Genomic DNA, 19,887 nt, shown 5'->3' with positions numbered 1-19,887 from the left:
AAGTGTGTGTGTGTGTCTGGTTCAGGAGGTATCTGAGGTGCTGGAGCAGCAGAGGTCTCTGATGAAGTGTGTGTGTGTGGTTCAGGAGGTATCTGAGGTGCTGGAGCAGCAGAGGTCTCTGATGAAGTGTGTGTGTGTCTGGTTCAGGAGGTATCTGAGATGCTGGAGCAGCAGAGGTCTCTGATGAAGTGTGTGTGTCTGGTTCAGGAGGTGTCTGAGGTGCTGGAGCAGCAGAGGTCTCTGATGAAGTGTGTGTGTGTCTGGTTCAGGAGGTATCTGAGGTGCTGGAGCAGCAGAGGTCTCTGATGAAGTGTGTGTGTGTGTGTATGGTTCAGGAGGTATCTGAGGTGCTGGAGCAGCAGAGGTCTCTGATGAAGTGTGTGTGTGTGTCTGGTTCAGGAGGTATCTGAGGTGCTGGAGCAGCAGAGGTCTCTGATGAAGTGTGTGTGTGTCTGGTTCAGGAGGTATCTGAGATGCTGGAGCAGCAGAGGTCTCTGATGAAGTGTGTGTGTCTGGTTCAGGAGGTATCTGAGGTGCTGGAGCAGCAGAGGTCTCTGATGAAGTGTGTGTGTGTCTGGTTCAGGAGGTATCTGAGGTGCTGGAGCAGCAGAGGTCTCTGATGAAGTGTGTGTGTGTGGTTCAGGAGGTATCTGAGGTGCTGGAGCAGCAGAGGTCTCTGATGAAGTGTGTGTGTGTCTGGTTCAGGAGGTATCTGAGGTGCTGGAGCAGCAGAGGTCTCTGATGAAGTGTGTGTGTGTCTGGTTCAGGAGGTATCTGAGGTGCTGGAGCAGCAGAGGTCTCTGATGAAGTGTGTGTGTGTCTGGTTCAGGAGGTATCTGAGGTGCTGGAGCAGCAGAGGTCTCTGATGAAGTGTGTGTGTGTCTGGTTCAGGAGGTATCTGAGGTGCTGGAGCAGCAGAGGTCTCTGATGAAGTGTGTGTGTGTCTGGTTCAGGAGGTATCTGAGGTGCTGGAGCAGCAGAGGTCTCTGATGAAGTGTGTGTGTCTGGTTCAGGAGGTATCTGAGGTGCTGGAGCAGCAGAGGTCTCTGATGAAGTGTGTGTGTGTCTGGTTCAGGAGGTATCTGAGGTGCTGGAGCAGCAGAGGTCTCTGATGAAGTGTGTGTGTGTGTCTGGTTCAGGAGGTATCTGAGGTGCTGGAGCAGCAGAGGTCTCTGATGAAGTGTGTGTGTGTGTCTGGTTCAGGAGGTATCTGAGGTGCTGGAGCAGCAGAGGTCTCTGATGAAGTGTGTGTGTGTCTGGTTCAGGAGGTATCTGAGGTGCTGGAGCAGCAGAGGTCTCTGATGAAGTGTGTGTGTGTGGTTCAGGAGGTATCTGAGGTGCTGGAGCAGCAGAGGTCTCTGATGAAGTGTGTGTGTGTCTGGTTCAGGAGGTATCTGAGGTGCTGGAGCAGCAGAGGTCTCTGATGAAGTGTGTGTGTGTGGTTCAGGAGGTATCTGAGGTGCTGGAGCAGCAGAGGTCTCTGATGAAGTGTGTGTGTGTCTGGTTCAGGAGGTATCTGAGGTGCTGGAGCAGCAGAGGTCTCTGATGAAGTGTGTGTGTGTCTGGTTCAGGAGGTATCTGAGGTGCTGGAGCAGCAGAGGTCTCTGATGAAGTGTGTGTGTGTCTGGTTCAGGAGGTATCTGAGGTGCTGGAGCAGCAGAGGTCTCTGATGAAGTGTGTGTGTGTCTGGTTCAGGAGGTATCTGAGGTGCTGGAGCAGCAGAGGTCTCTGATGAAGTGTGTGTGTGTGGTTCAGGAGGTATCTGAGGTGCTGGAGCAGCAGAGGTCTCTGATGAAGTGTGTGTGTGTCTGGTTCAGGAGGTATCTGAGGTGCTGGAGCAGCAGAGGTCTCTGATGAAGTGTGTGTGTGTCTGGTTCAGGAGGTATCTGAGGTGCTGGAGCAGCAGAGGTCTCTGATGAAGTGTGTGTGTGTCTGGTTCAGGAGGTATCTGAGGTGCTGGAGCAGCAGAGGTCTCTGATGAAGTGTGTGTGTGTCTGGTTCAGGAGGTATCTGAGGTGCTGGAGCAGCAGAGGTCTCTGATGAAGTGTGTGTGTGTCTGGTTCAGGAGGTATCTGAGGTGCTGGAGCAGCAGAGGTCTCTGATGAAGTGTGTGTGTCTGGTTCAGGAGGTATCTGAGGTGCTGGAGCAGCAGAGGTCTCTGATGAAGTGTGTGTGTGTCTGGTTCAGGAGGTATCTGAGGTGCTGGAGCAGCAGAGGTCTCTGATGAAGTGTGTGTGTGTGTCTGGTTCAGGAGGTATCTGAGGTGCTGGAGCAGCAGAGGTCTCTGATGAAGTGTGTGTGTGTGTCTGGTTCAGGAGGTATCTGAGGTGCTGGAGCAGCAGAGGTCTCTGATGAAGTGTGTGTGTGTCTGGTTCAGGAGGTATCTGAGGTGCTGGAGCAGCAGAGGTCTCTGATGAAGTGTGTGTGTGTGGTTCAGGAGGTATCTGAGGTGCTGGAGCAGCAGAGGTCTCTGATGAAGTGTGTGTGTGTGGTTCAGGAGGTATCTGAGGTGCTGGAGCAGCAGAGGTCTCTGATGAAGTGTGTGTGTGTCTGGTTCAGGAGGTATCTGAGGTGCTGGAGCAGCAGAGGTCTCTGATGAAGTGTGTGTGTGTGGTTCAGGAGGTATCTGAGGTGCTGGAGCAGCAGAGGTCTCTGATGAAGTGTGTGTGTGTCTGGTTCAGGAGGTATCTGAGGTGCTGGAGCAGCAGAGGTCTCTGATGAAGTGTGTGTGTGTCTGGTTCAGGAGGTATCTGAGGTGCTGGAGCAGCAGAGGTCTCTGATGAAGTGTGTGTGTGTCTGGTTCAGGAGGTATCTGAGGTGCTGGAGCAGCAGAGGTCTCTGATGAAGTGTGTGTGTCTGGTTCAGGAGGTATCTGAGGTGCTGGAGCAGCAGAGGTCTCTGATGAAGTGTGTGTGTGTCTGGTTCAGGAGGTATCTGAGGTGCTGGAGCAGCAGAGGTCTCTGATGAAGTGTGTGTGTGTCTGGTTCAGGAGGTATCTGAGGTGCTGGAGCAGCAGAGGTCTCTGATGAAGTGTGTGTGTGTCTGGTTCAGGAGGTATCTGAGGTGCTGGAGCAGCAGAGGTCTCTGATGAAGTGTGTGTGTGGTTCAGGAGGTATCTGAGGTGCTGGAGCAGCAGAGGTCTCTGATGAAGTGTGTGTGTCTGGTTCAGGAGGTATCTGAGGTGCTGGAGCAGCAGAGGTCTCTGATGAAGTGTGTGTGTCTGGTTCAGGAGGTATCTGAGGTGCTGGAGCAGCAGAGGTCTCTGATGAAGTGTGTGTGTGTGGTTCAGGAGGTATCTGAGGTGCTGGAGCAGCAGAGGTCTCTGATGAAGTGTGTGTGTGTCTGGTTCAGGAGGTATCTGAGGTGCTGGAGCAGCAGAGGTCTCTGATGAAGTGTGTGTGTGTCTGGTTCAGGAGGTATCTGAGGTGCTGGAGCAGCAGAGGTCTCTGATGAAGTGTGTGTGTGTCTGGTTCAGGAGGTATCTGAGGTGCTGGAGCAGCAGAGGTCTCTGATGAAGTGTGTGTGTGTCTGGTTCAGGAGGTATCTGAGGTGCTGGAGCAGCAGAGGTCTCTGATGAAGTGTGTGTGTGTGGTTCAGGAGGTATCTGAGGTGCTGGAGCAGCAGAGGTCTCTGATGAAGTGTGTGTGTGTCTGGTTCAGGAGGTATCTGAGGTGCTGGAGCAGCAGAGGTCTCTGATGAAGTGTGTGTGTCTGGTTCAGGAGGTATCTGAGGTGCTGGAGCAGCAGAGGTCTCTGATGAAGTGTGTGTGTGTCTGGTTCAGGAGGTATCTGAGGTGCTGGAGCAGCAGAGGTCTCTGATGAAGTGTGTGTGTGTCTGGTTCAGGAGGTATCTGAGGTGCTGGAGCAGCAGAGGTCTCTGATGAAGTGTGTGTGTGTCTGGTTCAGGAGGTATCTGAGGTGCTGGAGCAGCAGAGGTCTCTGATGAAGTGTGTGTGTCTGGTTCAGGAGGTATCTGAGGTGCTGGAGCAGCAGAGGTCTCTGATGAAGTGTGTGTGTCTGGTTCAGGAGGTATCTGAGGTGCTGGAGCAGCAGAGGTCTCTGATGAAGTGTGTGTGTGTGTCTGGTTCAGGAGGTATCTGAGGTGCTGGAGCAGCAGAGGTCTCTGATGAAGTGTGTGTGTGTGTCTGGTTCAGGAGGTATCTGAGGTGCTGGAGCAGCAGAGGTCTCTGATGAAGTGTGTGTGTGTCTGGTTCAGGAGGTATCTGAGGTGCTGGAGCAGCAGAGGTCTCTGATGAAGTGTGTGTGTGTGGTTCAGGAGGTATCTGAGGTGCTGGAGCAGCAGAGGTCTCTGATGAAGTGTGTGTGTGTGGTTCAGGAGGTATCTGAGGTGCTGGAGCAGCAGAGGTCTCTGATGAAGTGTGTGTGTGTCTGGTTCAGGAGGTATCTGAGGTGCTGGAGCAGCAGAGGTCTCTGATGAAGTGTGTGTGTGTGGTTCAGGAGGTATCTGAGGTGCTGGAGCAGCAGAGGTCTCTGATGAAGTGTGTGTGTGTCTGGTTCAGGAGGTATCTGAGGTGCTGGAGCAGCAGAGGTCTCTGATGAAGTGTGTGTGTGTCTGGTTCAGGAGGTATCTGAGGTGCTGGAGCAGCAGAGGTCTCTGATGAAGTGTGTGTGTGTCTGGTTCAGGAGGTATCTGAGGTGCTGGAGCAGCAGAGGTCTCTGATGAAGTGTGTGTGTCTGGTTCAGGAGGTATCTGAGGTGCTGGAGCAGCAGAGGTCTCTGATGAAGTGTGTGTGTGTCTGGTTCAGGAGGTATCTGAGGTGCTGGAGCAGCAGAGGTCTCTGATGAAGTGTGTGTGTGTCTGGTTCAGGAGGTATCTGAGGTGCTGGAGCAGCAGAGGTCTCTGATGAAGTGTGTGTGTGTCTGGTTCAGGAGGTATCTGAGGTGCTGGAGCAGCAGAGGTCTCTGATGAAGTGTGTGTGTGGTTCAGGAGGTATCTGAGGTGCTGGAGCAGCAGAGGTCTCTGATGAAGTGTGTGTGTCTGGTTCAGGAGGTATCTGAGGTGCTGGAGCAGCAGAGGTCTCTGATGAAGTGTGTGTGTCTGGTTCAGGAGGTATCTGAGGTGCTGGAGCAGCAGAGGTCTCTGATGAAGTGTGTGTGTGTCTGGTTCAGGAGGTATCTGAGGTGCTGGAGCAGCAGAGGTCTCTGATGAAGTGTGTGTGTGTGTGTCTGGTTCAGGAGGTATCTGAGGTGCTGGAGCAGCAGAGGTCTCTGATGAAGTGTGTGTGTGTCTGGTTCAGGAGGTATCTGAGGTGCTGGAGCAGCAGAGGTCTCTGATGAAGTGTGTGTGTCTGGTTCAGGAGGTATCTGAGGTGCTGGAGCAGCAGAGGTCTCTGATGAAGTGTGTGTGTCTGGTTCAGGAGGTATCTGAGGTGCTGGAGCAGCAGAGGTCTCTGATGAAGTGTGTGTGTGTCTGGTTCAGGAGGTATCTGAGGTGCTGGAGCAGCAGAGGTCTCTGATGAAGTGTGTGTGTGTGTCTGGTTCAGGAGGTATCTGAGGTGCTGGAGCAGCAGAGGTCTCTGATGAAGTGTGTGTGTGTGTCTGGTTCAGGAGGTATCTGAGGTGCTGGAGCAGCAGAGGTCTCTGATGAAGTGTGTGTGTGTCTGGTTCAGGAGGTATCTGAGGTGCTGGAGCAGCAGAGGTCTCTGATGAAGTGTGTGTGTGTGGTTCAGGAGGTATCTGAGGTGCTGGAGCAGCAGAGGTCTCTGATGAAGTGTGTGTGTGTCTGGTTCAGGAGGTATCTGAGGTGCTGGAGCAGCAGAGGTCTCTGATGAAGTGTGTGTGTGTGGTTCAGGAGGTATCTGAGGTGCTGGAGCAGCAGAGGTCTCTGATGAAGTGTGTGTGTGTCTGGTTCAGGAGGTATCTGAGGTGCTGGAGCAGCAGAGGTCTCTGATGAAGTGTGTGTGTGTCTGGTTCAGGAGGTATCTGAGGTGCTGGAGCAGCAGAGGTCTCTGATGAAGTGTGTGTGTGTCTGGTTCAGGAGGTATCTGAGGTGCTGGAGCAGCAGAGGTCTCTGATGAAGTGTGTGTGTGTCTGGTTCAGGAGGTATCTGAGGTGCTGGAGCAGCAGAGGTCTCTGATGAAGTGTGTGTGTGTGGTTCAGGAGGTATCTGAGGTGCTGGAGCAGCAGAGGTCTCTGATGAAGTGTGTGTGTGTCTGGTTCAGGAGGTATCTGAGGTGCTGGAGCAGCAGAGGTCTCTGATGAAGTGTGTGTGTGTCTGGTTCAGGAGGTATCTGAGGTGCTGGAGCAGCAGAGGTCTCTGATGAAGTGTGTGTGTGTCTGGTTCAGGAGGTATCTGAGGTGCTGGAGCAGCAGAGGTCTCTGATGAAGTGTGTGTGTGTCTGGTTCAGGAGGTATCTGAGGTGCTGGAGCAGCAGAGGTCTCTGATGAAGTGTGTGTGTGTCTGGTTCAGGAGGTATCTGAGGTGCTGGAGCAGCAGAGGTCTCTGATGAAGTGTGTGTGTCTGGTTCAGGAGGTATCTGAGGTGCTGGAGCAGCAGAGGTCTCTGATGAAGTGTGTGTGTGTCTGGTTCAGGAGGTATCTGAGGTGCTGGAGCAGCAGAGGTCTCTGATGAAGTGTGTGTGTGTGTCTGGTTCAGGAGGTATCTGAGGTGCTGGAGCAGCAGAGGTCTCTGATGAAGTGTGTGTGTGTGTCTGGTTCAGGAGGTATCTGAGGTGCTGGAGCAGCAGAGGTCTCTGATGAAGTGTGTGTGTGTCTGGTTCAGGAGGTATCTGAGGTGCTGGAGCAGCAGAGGTCTCTGATGAAGTGTGTGTGTGTGGTTCAGGAGGTATCTGAGGTGCTGGAGCAGCAGAGGTCTCTGATGAAGTGTGTGTGTGTGGTTCAGGAGGTATCTGAGGTGCTGGAGCAGCAGAGGTCTCTGATGAAGTGTGTGTGTGTCTGGTTCAGGAGGTATCTGAGGTGCTGGAGCAGCAGAGGTCTCTGATGAAGTGTGTGTGTGTGGTTCAGGAGGTATCTGAGGTGCTGGAGCAGCAGAGGTCTCTGATGAAGTGTGTGTGTGTCTGGTTCAGGAGGTATCTGAGGTGCTGGAGCAGCAGAGGTCTCTGATGAAGTGTGTGTGTGTCTGGTTCAGGAGGTATCTGAGGTGCTGGAGCAGCAGAGGTCTCTGATGAAGTGTGTGTGTGTCTGGTTCAGGAGGTATCTGAGGTGCTGGAGCAGCAGAGGTCTCTGATGAAGTGTGTGTGTCTGGTTCAGGAGGTATCTGAGGTGCTGGAGCAGCAGAGGTCTCTGATGAAGTGTGTGTGTGTCTGGTTCAGGAGGTATCTGAGGTGCTGGAGCAGCAGAGGTCTCTGATGAAGTGTGTGTGTGTCTGGTTCAGGAGGTATCTGAGGTGCTGGAGCAGCAGAGGTCTCTGATGAAGTGTGTGTGTGTCTGGTTCAGGAGGTATCTGAGGTGCTGGAGCAGCAGAGGTCTCTGATGAAGTGTGTGTGTGGTTCAGGAGGTATCTGAGGTGCTGGAGCAGCAGAGGTCTCTGATGAAGTGATGTGTGTGTCTGGTTCAGGAGGTATCTGAGGTGCTGGAGCAGCAGAGGTCTCTGATGAAGTGTGTGTGTCTGGTTCAGGAGGTATCTGAGGTGCTGGAGCAGCAGAGGTCTCTGATGAAGTGTGTGTGTGTGGTTCAGGAGGTATCTGAGGTGCTGGAGCAGCAGAGGTCTCTGATGAAGTGTGTGTGTGTCTGGTTCAGGAGGTATCTGAGGTGCTGGAGCAGCAGAGGTCTCTGATGAAGTGTGTGTGTGTCTGGTTCAGGAGGTATCTGAGGTGCTGGAGCAGCAGAGGTCTCTGATGAAGTGTGTGTGTGTCTGGTTCAGGAGGTATCTGAGGTGCTGGAGCAGCAGAGGTCTCTGATGAAGTGTGTGTGTGTCTGGTTCAGGAGGTATCTGAGGTGCTGGAGCAGCAGAGGTCTCTGATGAAGTGTGTGTGTGTGGTTCAGGAGGTATCTGAGGTGCTGGAGCAGCAGAGGTCTCTGATGAAGTGTGTGTGTGTCTGGTTCAGGAGGTATCTGAGGTGCTGGAGCAGCAGAGGTCTCTGATGAAGTGTGTGTGTGTCTGGTTCAGGAGGTATCTGAGGTGCTGGAGCAGCAGAGGTCTCTGATGAAGTGTGTGTGTGTCTGGTTCAGGAGGTATCTGAGGTGCTGGAGCAGCAGAGGTCTCTGATGAAGTGTGTGTGTGTCTGGTTCAGGAGGTATCTGAGGTGCTGGAGCAGCAGAGGTCTCTGATGAAGTGTGTGTGTGTCTGGTTCAGGAGGTATCTGAGGTGCTGGAGCAGCAGAGGTCTCTGATGAAGTGTGTGTGTCTGGTTCAGGAGGTATCTGAGGTGCTGGAGCAGCAGAGGTCTCTGATGAAGTGTGTGTGTGTCTGGTTCAGGAGGTATCTGAGGTGCTGGAGCAGCAGAGGTCTCTGATGAAGTGTGTGTGTGTGTCTGGTTCAGGAGGTATCTGAGGTGCTGGAGCAGCAGAGGTCTCTGATGAAGTGTGTGTGTGTGTCTGGTTCAGGAGGTATCTGAGGTGCTGGAGCAGCAGAGGTCTCTGATGAAGTGTGTGTGTGTCTGGTTCAGGAGGTATCTGAGGTGCTGGAGCAGCAGAGGTCTCTGATGAAGTGTGTGTGTGTGGTTCAGGAGGTATCTGAGGTGCTGGAGCAGCAGAGGTCTCTGATGAAGTGTGTGTGTGTGGTTCAGGAGGTATCTGAGGTGCTGGAGCAGCAGAGGTCTCTGATGAAGTGTGTGTGTGTCTGGTTCAGGAGGTATCTGAGGTGCTGGAGCAGCAGAGGTCTCTGATGAAGTGTGTGTGTGTGGTTCAGGAGGTATCTGAGGTGCTGGAGCAGCAGAGGTCTCTGATGAAGTGTGTGTGTGTCTGGTTCAGGAGGTATCTGAGGTGCTGGAGCAGCAGAGGTCTCTGATGAAGTGTGTGTGTGTCTGGTTCAGGAGGTATCTGAGGTGCTGGAGCAGCAGAGGTCTCTGATGAAGTGTGTGTGTGTCTGGTTCAGGAGGTATCTGAGGTGCTGGAGCAGCAGAGGTCTCTGATGAAGTGTGTGTGTCTGGTTCAGGAGGTATCTGAGGTGCTGGAGCAGCAGAGGTCTCTGATGAAGTGTGTGTGTGTCTGGTTCAGGAGGTATCTGAGGTGCTGGAGCAGCAGAGGTCTCTGATGAAGTGTGTGTGTGTCTGGTTCAGGAGGTATCTGAGGTGCTGGAGCAGCAGAGGTCTCTGATGAAGTGTGTGTGTGTCTGGTTCAGGAGGTATCTGAGGTGCTGGAGCAGCAGAGGTCTCTGATGAAGTGTGTGTGTGGTTCAGGAGGTATCTGAGGTGCTGGAGCAGCAGAGGTCTCTGATGAAGTGTGTGTGTGTCTGGTTCAGGAGGTATCTGAGGTGCTGGAGCAGCAGAGGTCTCTGATGAAGTGTGTGTGTCTGGTTCAGGAGGTATCTGAGGTGCTGGAGCAGCAGAGGTCTCTGATGAAGTGTGTGTGTGTCTGGTTCAGGAGGTATCTGAGGTGCTGGAGCAGCAGAGGTCTCTGATGAAGTGTGTGTGTGTGTGTATGGTTCAGGAGGTATCTGAGGTGCTGGAGCAGCAGAGGTCTCTGATGAAGTGTGTGTGTGTGTCTGGTTCAGGAGGTATCTGAGGTGCTGGAGCAGCAGAGGTCTCTGATGAAGTGTGTGTGTGTCTGGTTCAGGAGGTATCTGAGGTGCTGGAGCAGCAGAGGTCTCTGATGAAGTGTGTGTGTGTGTGTGTCTGGTTCAGGAGGTATCTGAGGTGCTGGAGCAGCAGAGGTCTCTGATGAAGTGTGTGTGTGTGTGTATGGTTCAGGAGGTATCTGAGGTGCTGGAGCAGCAGAGGTCTCTGATGAAGTGTGTGTGTGTGTCTGGTTCAGGAGGTATCTGAGGTGCTGGAGCAGCAGAGGTCTCTGATGAAGTGTGTGTGTGTCTGGTTCAGGAGGTATCTGAGGTGCTGGAGCAGCAGAGGTCTCTGATGAAGTGTGTGTGTGTCTGGTTCAGGAGGTATCTGAGGTGCTGGAGCAGCAGAGGTCTCTGATGAAGTGTGTGTGTGTGGTTCAGGAGGTATCTGAGGTGCTGGAGCAGCAGAGGTCTCTGATGAAGTGTGTGTGTGTCTGGTTCAGGAGGTATCTGAGATGCTGGAGCAGCAGAGGTCTCTGATGAAGTGTGTGTGTCTGGTTCAGGAGGTGTCTGAGGTGCTGGAGCAGCAGAGGTCTCTGATGAAGTGTGTGTGTGTCTGGTTCAGGAGGTATCTGAGGTGCTGGAGCAGCAGAGGTCTCTGATGAAGTGTGTGTGTGTGTGTCTGGTTCAGGAGGTATCTGAGGTGCTGGAGCAGCAGAGGTCTCTGATGAAGTGTGTGTGTGTGGTTCAGGAGGTATCTGAGGTGCTGGAGCAGCAGAGGTCTCTGATGAAGTGTGTGTGTGTCTGGTTCAGGAGGTATCTGAGATGCTGGAGCAGCAGAGGTCTCTGATGAAGTGTGTGTGTCTGGTTCAGGAGGTGTCTGAGGTGCTGGAGCAGCAGAGGTCTCTGATGAAGTGTGTGTGTGTCTGGTTCAGGAGGTATCTGAGGTGCTGGAGCAGCAGAGGTCTCTGATGAAGTGTGTGTGTGTGTGTATGGTTCAGGAGGTATCTGAGGTGCTGGAGCAGCAGAGGTCTCTGATGAAGTGTGTGTGTGTGTCTGGTTCAGGAGGTATCTGAGGTGCTGGAGCAGCAGAGGTCTCTGATGAAGTGTGTGTGTGTGTCTGGTTCAGGAGGTATCTGAGATGCTGGAGCAGCAGAGGTCTCTGATGAAGTGTGTGTGTCTGGTTCAGGAGGTATCTGAGGTGCTGGAGCAGCAGAGGTCTCTGATGAAGTGTGTGTGTGTCTGGTTCAGGAGGTATCTGAGGTGCTGGAGCAGCAGAGGTCTCTGATGAAGTGTGTGTGTGTGGTTCAGGAGGTATCTGAGGTGCTGGAGCAGCAGAGGTCTCTGATGAAGTGTGTGTGTGTCTGGTTCAGGAGGTATCTGAGGTGCTGGAGCAGCAGAGGTCTCTGATGAAGTGTGTGTGTGTCTGGTTCAGGAGGTATCTGAGGTGCTGGAGCAGCAGAGGTCTCTGATGAAGTGTGTGTGTGTCTGGTTCAGGAGGTATCTGAGGTGCTGGAGCAGCAGAGGTCTCTGATGAAGTGTGTGTGTCTGGTTCAGGAGGTATCTGAGGTGCTGGAGCAGCAGAGGTCTCTGATGAAGTGTGTGTGTCTGGTTCAGGAGGTATCTGAGGTGCTGGAGCAGCAGAGGTCTCTGATGAAGTGTGTGTGTCTGGTTCAGGAGGTATCTGAGGTGCTGGAGCAGCAGAGGTCTCTGATGAAGTGTGTGTGTGTCTGGTTCAGGAGGTATCTGAGGTGCTGGAGCAGCAGAGGTCTCTGATGAAGTGTGTGTGTGTGTCTGGTTCAGGAGGTATCTGAGGTGCTGGAGCAGCAGAGGTCTCTGATGAAGTGTGTGTGTGTGTCTGGTTCAGGAGGTATCTGAGGTGCTGGAGCAGCAGAGGTCTCTGATGAAGTGTGTGTGTGTCTGGTTCAGGAGGTATCTGAGGTGCTGGAGCAGCAGAGGTCTCTGATGAAGTGTGTGTGTGTGGTTCAGGAGGTATCTGAGGTGCTGGAGCAGCAGAGGTCTCTGATGAAGTGTGTGTGTGTCTGGTTCAGGAGGTATCTGAGGTGCTGGAGCAGCAGAGGTCTCTGATGAAGTGTGTGTGTGTGGTTCAGGAGGTATCTGAGGTGCTGGAGCAGCAGAGGTCTCTGATGAAGTGTGTGTGTGTCTGGTTCAGGAGGTATCTGAGGTGCTGGAGCAGCAGAGGTCTCTGATGAAGTGTGTGTGTGTCTGGTTCAGGAGGTATCTGAGGTGCTGGAGCAGCAGAGGTCTCTGATGAAGTGTGTGTGTGTCTGGTTCAGGAGGTATCTGAGGTGCTGGAGCAGCAGAGGTCTCTGATGAAGTGTGTGTGTGTCTGGTTCAGGAGGTATCTGAGGTGCTGGAGCAGCAGAGGTCTCTGATGAAGTGTGTGTGTGTGGTTCAGGAGGTATCTGAGGTGCTGGAGCAGCAGAGGTCTCTGATGAAGTGTGTGTGTGTCTGGTTCAGGAGGTATCTGAGGTGCTGGAGCAGCAGAGGTCTCTGATGAAGTGTGTGTGTGTCTGGTTCAGGAGGTATCTGAGGTGCTGGAGCAGCAGAGGTCTCTGATGAAGTGTGTGTGTGTCTGGTTCAGGAGGTATCTGAGGTGCTGGAGCAGCAGAGGTCTCTGATGAAGTGTGTGTGTGTCTGGTTCAGGAGGTATCTGAGGTGCTGGAGCAGCAGAGGTCTCTGATGAAGTGTGTGTGTGTCTGGTTCAGGAGGTATCTGAGGTGCTGGAGCAGCAGAGGTCTCTGATGAAGTGTGTGTGTCTGGTTCAGGAGGTATCTGAGGTGCTGGAGCAGCAGAGGTCTCTGATGAAGTGTGTGTGTGTCTGGTTCAGGAGGTATCTGAGGTGCTGGAGCAGCAGAGGTCTCTGATGAAGTGTGTGTGTGTCTGGTTCAGGAGGTATCTGAGGTGCTGGAGCAGCAGAGGTCTCTGATGAAGTGTGTGTGTGTGTCTGGTTCAGGAGGTATCTGAGGTGCTGGAGCAGCAGAGGTCTCTGATGAAGTGTGTGTGTGTCTGGTTCAGGAGGTATCTGAGGTGCTGGAGCAGCAGAGGTCTCTGATGAAGTGTGTGTGTGTGGTTCAGGAGGTATCTGAGGTGCTGGAGCAGCAGAGGTCTCTGATGAAGTGTGTGTGTGTGGTTCAGGAGGTATCTGAGGTGCTGGAGCAGCAGAGGTCTCTGATGAAGTGTGTGTGTGTCTGGTTCAGGAGGTATCTGAGGTGCTGGAGCAGCAGAGGTCTCTGATGAAGTGTGTGTGTGTGGTTCAGGAGGTATCTGAGGTGCTGGAGCAGCAGAGGTCTCTGATGAAGTGTGTGTGTGTCTGGTTCAGGAGGTATCTGAGGTGCTGGAGCAGCAGAGGTCTCTGATGAAGTGTGTGTGTGTCTGGTTCAGGAGGTATCTGAGGTGCTGGAGCAGCAGAGGTCTCTGATGAAGTGTGTGTGTGTCTGGTTCAGGAGGTATCTGAGGTGCTGGAGCAGCAGAGGTCTCTGATGAAGTGTGTGTGTCTGGTTCAGGAGGTATCTGAGGTGCTGGAGCAGCAGAGGTCTCTGATGAAGTGTGTGTGTGTCTGGTTCAGGAGGTATCTGAGGTGCTGGAGCAGCAGAGGTCTCTGATGAAGTGTGTGTGTGTCTGGTTCAGGAGGTATCTGAGGTGCTGGAGCAGCAGAGGTCTCTGATGAAGTGTGTGTGTGTCTGGTTCAGGAGGTATCTGAGGTGCTGGAGCAGCAGAGGTCTCTGATGAAGTGTGTGTGTGGTTCAGGAGGTATCTGAGGTGCTGGAGCAGCAGAGGTCTCTGATGAAGTGTGTGTGTCTGGTTCAGGAGGTATCTGAGGTGCTGGAGCAGCAGAGGTCTCTGATGAAGTGTGTGTGTCTGGTTCAGGAGGTATCTGAGGTGCTGGAGCAGCAGAGGTCTCTGATGAAGTGTGTGTGTGTCTGGTTCAGGAGGTATCTGAGGTGCTGGAGCAGCAGAGGTCTCTGATGAAGTGTGTGTGTGTGTGTATGGTTCAGGAGGTATCTGAGGTGCTGGAGCAGCAGAGGTCTCTGATGAAGTGTGTGTGTGTGTCTGGTTCAGGAGGTATCTGAGGTGCTGGAGCAGCAGAGGTCTCTGATGAAGTGTGTGTGTGTCTGGTTCAGGAGGTATCTGAGGTGCTGGAGCAGCAGAGGTCTCTGATGAAGTGTGTGTGTGTCTGGTTCAGGAGGTATCTGAGGTGCTGGAGCAGCAGAGGTCTCTGATGAAGTGTGTGTGTGTGGTTCAGGAGGTATCTGAGGTGCTGGAGCAGCAGAGGTCTCTGATGAAGTGTGTGTGTGTGTCTGGTTCAGGAGGTATCTGAGATGCTGGAGCAGCAGAGGTCTCTGATGAAGTGTGTGTGTCTGGTTCAGGAGGTGTCTGAGGTGCTGGAGCAGCAGAGGTCTCTGATGAAGTGTGTGTGTGTCTGGTTCAGGAGGTATCTGAGGTGCTGGAGCAGCAGAGGTCTCTGATGAAGTGTGTGTGTGTGTGTATGGTTCAGGAGGTATCTGAGGTGCTGGAGCAGCAGAGGTCTCTGATGAAGTGTGTGTGTGTGTCTGGTTCAGGAGGTATCTGAGGTGCTGGAGCAGCAGAGGTCTCTGATGAAGTGTGTGTGTGTCTGGTTCAGGAGGTATCTGAGATGCTGGAGCAGCAGAGGTCTCTGATGAAGTGTGTGTGTCTGGTTCAGGAGGTATCTGAGGTGCTGGAGCAGCAGAGGTCTCTGATGAAGTGTGTGTGTGTCTGGTTCAGGAGGTATCTGAGGTGCTGGAGCAGCAGAGGTCTCTGATGAAGTGTGTGTGTGTGTGTATGGTTCAGGAGGTATCTGAGGTGCTGGAGCAGCAGAGGTCTCTGATGAAGTGTGTGTGTGTGTCTGGTTCAGGAGGTATCTGAGGTGCTGGAGCAGCAGAGGTCTCTGATGAAGTGTGTGTGTGTCTGGTTCAGGAGGTATCTGAGGTGCTGGAGCAGCAGAGGTCTCTGATGAAGTGTGTGTGTCTGGTTCAGGAGGTATCTGAGGTGCTGGAGCAGCAGAGGTCTCTGATGAAGTGTGTGTGTGTCTGGTTCAGGAGGTATCTGAGGTGCTGGAGCAGCAGAGGTCTCTGATGAAGTGTGTGTGTGTGGTTCAGGAGGTATCTGAGGTGCTGGAGCAGCAGAGGTCTCTGATGAAGTGTGTGTGTGTCTGGTTCAGGAGGTATCTGAGGTGCTGGAGCAGCAGAGGTCTCTGATGAAGTGTGTGTGTGTCTGGTTCAGGAGGTATCTGAGGTGCTGGAGCAGCAGAGGTCTCTGATGAAGTGTGTGTGTGTCTGGTTCAGGAGGTATCTGAGGTGCTGGAGCAGCAGAGGTCTCTGATGAAGTGTGTGTGTGTCTGGTTCAGGAGGTATCTGAGGTGCTGGAGCAGCAGAGGTCTCTGATGAAGTGTGTGTGTGTCTGGTTCAGGAGGTATCTGAGGTGCTGGAGCAGCAGAGGTCTCTGATGAAGTGTGTGTGTCTGGTTCAGGAGGTATCTGAGGTGCTGGAGCAGCAGAGGTCTCTGATGAAGTGTGTGTGTGTCTGGTTCAGGAGGTATCTGAGGTGCTGGAGCAGCAGAGGTCTCTGATGAAGTGTGTGTGTGTGTCTGGTTCAGGAGGTATCTGAGGTGCTGGAGCAGCAGAGGTCTCTGATGAAGTGTGTGTGTGTGTCTGGTTCAGGAGGTATCTGAGGTGCTGGAGCAGCAGAGGTCTCTGATGAAGTGTGTGTGTGTCTGGTTCAGGAGGTATCTGAGGTGCTGGAGCAGCAGAGGTCTCTGATGAAGTGTGTGTGTGTGGTTCAGGAGGTATCTGAGGTGCTGGAGCAGCAGAGGTCTCTGATGAAGTGTGTGTGTGTCTGGTTCAGGAGGTATCTGAGGTGCTGGAGCAGCAGAGGTCTCTGATGAAGTGTGTGTGTGTGGTTCAGGAGGTATCTGAGGTGCTGGAGCAGCAGAGGTCTCTGATGAAGTGTGTGTGTGTCTGGTTCAGGAGGTATCTGAGGTGCTGGAGCAGCAGAGGTCTCTGATGAAGTGTGTGTGTGTCTGGTTCAGGAGGTATCTGAGGTGCTGGAGCAGCAGAGGTCTCTGATGAAGTGTGTGTGTGTCTGGTTCAGGAGGTATCTGAGGTGCTGGAGCAGCAGAGGTCTCTGATGAAGTGTGTGTGTCTGGTTCAGGAGGTATCTGAGGTGCTGGAGCAGCAGAGGTCTCTGATGAAGTGTGTGTGTGTCTGGTTCAGGAGGTATCTGAGGTGCTGGAGCAGCAGAGGTCTCTGATGAAGTGTGTGTGTGTCTGGTTCAGGAGGTATCTGAGGTGCTGGAGCAGCAGAGGTCTCTGATGAAGTGTGTGTGTGTCTGGTTCAGGAGGTATCTGAGGTGCTGGAGCAGCAGAGGTCTCTGATGAAGTGTGTGTGTGGTTCAGGAGGTATCTGAGGTGCTGGAGCAGCAGAGGTCTCTGATGAAGTGTGTGTGTCTGGTTCTGGAGGTATCTGAGGTGCTGGAGCAGCAGAGGTCTCTGATGAAGTGTGTGTGTCTGGTTCAGGAGGTATCTGAGGTGCTGGAGCAGCAGAGGTCTCTGATGAAGTGTGTGTGTGTCTGGTTCAGGAGGTATCTGAGGTGCTGGAGCAGCAGAGGTCTCTGATGAAGTGTGTGTGTGTCTGGTTCAGGAGGTATCTGAGGTGCTGGAGCAGCAGAGGTCTCTGATGAAGTGTGTGTGTGTCTGGTTCAGGAGGTATCTGAGGTGCTGGAGCAGCAGAGGTCTCTGATGAAGTGTGTGTGTGTCTGGTTCAGGAGGTATCTGAGGTGCTGGAGCAGCAGAGGTCTCTGATGAAGTGTGTGTGTGTCTGGTTCAGGAGGTATCTGAGGTGCTGGAGCAGCAGAGGTCTCTGATGAAGTGTGTGTGTGTCTGGTTCAGGAGGTATCTGAGGTGCTGGAGCAGCAGAGGTCTCTGATGAAGTGTGTGTGTGTCTGGTTCAGGAGGTATCTGAGGTGCTGGAGCAGCAGAGGTCTCTGATGAAGTGTGTGTGTCTGGTTCAGGAGGTATCTGAGGTGCTGGAGCAGCAGAGGTCTCTGATGAAGTGTGTGTGTGTCTGGTTCAGGAGGTATCTGAGGTGCTGGAGCAGCAGAGGTCTCTGATGAAGTGTGTGTGTGTCTGGTTCAGGAGGTATCTGAGGTGCTGGAGCAGCAGAGGTCTCTGATGAAGTGTGTGTGTGTCTGGTTCAGGAGGTATCTGAGGTGCTGGAGCAGCAGAGGTCTCTGATGAAGTGTGTGTGTGGTTCAGGAGGTATCTGAGGTGCTGGAGCAGCAGAGGTCTCTGATGAAGTGTGTGTGTCTGGTTCAGGAGGTATCTGAGGTGCTGGAGCAGCAGAGGTCTCTGATGAAGTGTGTGTGTCTGGTTCAGGAGGTATCTGAGGTGCTGGAGCAGCAGAGGTCTCTGATGAAGTGTGTGCTGGAGGACACCCGTCTGAACAGACTGAGGCTGGAGGGAGGAACAGTCCTGGCCCGGATCAGGAAGGACGAGGCCTGTGAGAATGACAACTACAGGTACTGCTGGGAGAGGGTCTGCATAACCAGAACTTACTATTGGATCAGATGTAGTGCACTATATAGGGAAGAGTGTGCCAAATGTAGTGCACTATATAGGGAAGAGTGTGCCAAATGTAGTGCACTATATAGGGAAGAGTGTGCCAAATGTAGTGCACTATATAGGGAAGATTGTGCCAAATGTAGTGCACTATATAGGGAAGAGTGTGCCAAATGTAGTGCACTATATAGGGAAGAGTGTGCCAAATGTAGTGCACTATATAGGGAAGAGTGTGCCATTTGAGACACATCTGAGTTCTATCCACAGATCAGAATGTTGGCCGTATTAAACCTCTGTAGAGATAATGTATAACTCCTTTATGAAGCATTCAGACAGTGGTGCTCAACACAAACATATATAGTTATGGTCACTGATGATCAATCTATTACCCATCAACACCATTCGTTGCCAACCTCCTGTTGTCCTTGCTGTCCATCCAGGGATGCAGTGGACATGGTGAATGTCCTTTATAACCAGGTGGATGAGGAGGTCCATAAACTGGTGATCCTCTCCAACAAGTCCCTGAAACAGCTGGAGAGTCTGCTGGAGGTCCGCAGGTTTGAGGAACAGACAGAGCAGGTGGGATTTTCACTTCAGACTGATGGTTTGTCTTTGGGCATTTCATTCTGTCGTTGTGATTTCACTTCAGTCAGACTGATGGCTCGTCTTTGGGCATTTCATTCTGTCGTTGTGATTTCACTTCAGTCAGACTGATGGCTCGTCTTTGGGCATTTCATTCTGTCGTTGTGATTTCACTTCCGTCAGACTGATGGCTCGTCTTTGGGCATTTCATTCTGTCGTTGTGATTTCACTTCAGTCAGACTGATGGCTTGTCTTTGGGCATTTCATTCTGTCGTTGTGATTTCACTTCAGTCAGACTGATGGCTCGTCTTTGGGCATTTCATTCTGTCGTTGTGATTTCACTTCAGTCAGACTGATGGCTTGTCTTTGGGCATTTCATTCTGTCGTTGTGATTGTGCTTACATACAGTACGATGAAGTCATTTCTAACTTGATCTACTAATGTCTAATTAGCTGCTAGTAATCTGATAATGTGAGCTCCAGTGGCCCTGATTCTAAAGTATTGGATGTTAGCGTATTATACAAAAGCCTTACATCCCATCTGCTTCTGTCTCTCCCTCCAGGTCAAAGTATGGTTCCGTGTGGAAGGAGAGAAGCACCTCACTGCCCTGGACTCTCTTCCTCTCTCTCTGGCTACGGTCAAAGACATGAGGCAGAGTTTGGAACAGTTCTTTGAGGAGTCAGTTGTAAGTTTAAATATTGTACATTTCTTCCTGACTTGTTGTTTTCTGCTTTGAAAACGGCTTCTAAGACTCTTGTAAACTCCATTTCCCATGATCCTCTCCTCTCTGTCCACGTACAGCAGCAGCAGAAGCAGGGTTTACTGCTGGTCAGGCAGTCAGGGGAGTCTCTCCCCAGCTCGGCCTTGCTGGACTTCAAACAACACCTGGGATCCATCCTGGGCAGAGTGGCGAGGAGGAAGAACCAGCTAGACATCCTCACCAACCTCTACGAGTTCTACGGCTCGGTAACGACAGGCCCAGGATCATTTACCATTCTTCATGTATTTATCAAGCAAGAGAGATTGAGGGAACAGGATGTGATGAGGTGTCTTGGGCTGCATCCCAAATGGCGCTATGAATCCTGGTCCAATAGGGAATAGGGAGCCGCTTATGACACAGATACTGTAAGGGTTGATCCTCCTTACTACGCTGCTGTGTTTGAACCTTGACCTATTGATAGATACAATAGATACAGATTTTATACATTATATCAATCATATACACTGAGCGTACAAAACATTAAGGACACCTTCCTAATATTGAGTTGCATCCCCCCTTTTGCACTCAGAACAGCCTCAATTGGTCGGGACATGGACTCTACAAGGCGTCGAAAGCGTTCCACAGGGATGCTGGCCCATGTTGACTCCAATGCTTCCCACAGTTGTGGCAAGTTGGCTGGATGTCCTTTGGTTGGTGGACCCTTCTTGATACACTGGAATGTGTTGAGCATGAAAACCCCAGCAGTGTTGCAGTTCATGACGTAAACCGGGGGGCCTGACACCTACTACCACATCCCGTTCAAAGGCACTTATAAATATTTTGTCTGGCCCATTCACGCTCTGAATGGAACACATACACAATCCATGTCTCAATTGTCTCAAGGCTTAAAAATCATACTTTAACCAGGTCTCCTCCCCTTCATCTCCACTGATTGAAGTGGATTTAACAAAGTGACATAAATAAGGGATCATAGATTTCACCTGGATTCACCTGGTCAGTCTGTGTCATTGAAAGTGTTTTGTCCACTCAGTGTCTGTTCTAATTCTATTTCTACGTACTATCCGTCCTGTCCTGCAGGCTAACCAGTGGATGGAGCACTGCCAGGACTACCTCAGGCAGCTGAACCTGGAGAGCAGTGGTGTGAGCCTCCCTCCTGCAGTACTTGAGATCCTCCAGGACTATCAGATGGAGGCCTCCACGTTCTCCCTGGACAACTTCAGCTCCCTCAATGATATGGTCCTGTCCTTGGACAGGTATACCGCCTGCTGTAAGATAGGCTGGGAAGGATAGGGTGGGGTAGGGTTGGCTAGGGTGGGGTAGGGTAGGATGGGGTAGGATAGGAAAGAGTAGGAT

At 52.2% G+C, this 19,887-nt stretch overlaps 1 protein-coding gene across 3 annotated transcripts in view; it reads left to right on the top strand.

The window, feature by feature from the left end:
* LOC135520890 (pleckstrin homology domain-containing family G member 4B-like) overlaps positions 1 to 19,887 on the top strand; it is a 154,173-nt gene that overhangs the window by 111,135 nt on the left and 23,151 nt on the right. For all 3 annotated transcript variants that reach the window (XM_064946717.1, XM_064946716.1, XM_064946715.1), the window contains 5 exons: positions 17,049 to 17,191; positions 17,672 to 17,810; positions 18,376 to 18,498; positions 18,615 to 18,779; positions 19,612 to 19,787. In XM_064946717.1, the coding sequence (XP_064802789.1) occupies positions 17,049 to 17,191; positions 17,672 to 17,810; positions 18,376 to 18,498; positions 18,615 to 18,779; positions 19,612 to 19,787 (746 nt within the window). The remainder of the gene's footprint in view (positions 1 to 17,048; positions 17,192 to 17,671; positions 17,811 to 18,375; positions 18,499 to 18,614; positions 18,780 to 19,611; positions 19,788 to 19,887) is intronic.

This window comes from Oncorhynchus masou, chromosome 29 (assembly GCF_036934945.1).
Source record: "Oncorhynchus masou masou isolate Uvic2021 chromosome 29, UVic_Omas_1.1, whole genome shotgun sequence".
In the NCBI taxonomy this organism is placed as follows: Eukaryota; Metazoa; Chordata; class Actinopteri; order Salmoniformes; family Salmonidae; genus Oncorhynchus; species Oncorhynchus masou.
This window is presented reverse-complemented; position numbering and strand designations above follow the sequence as displayed.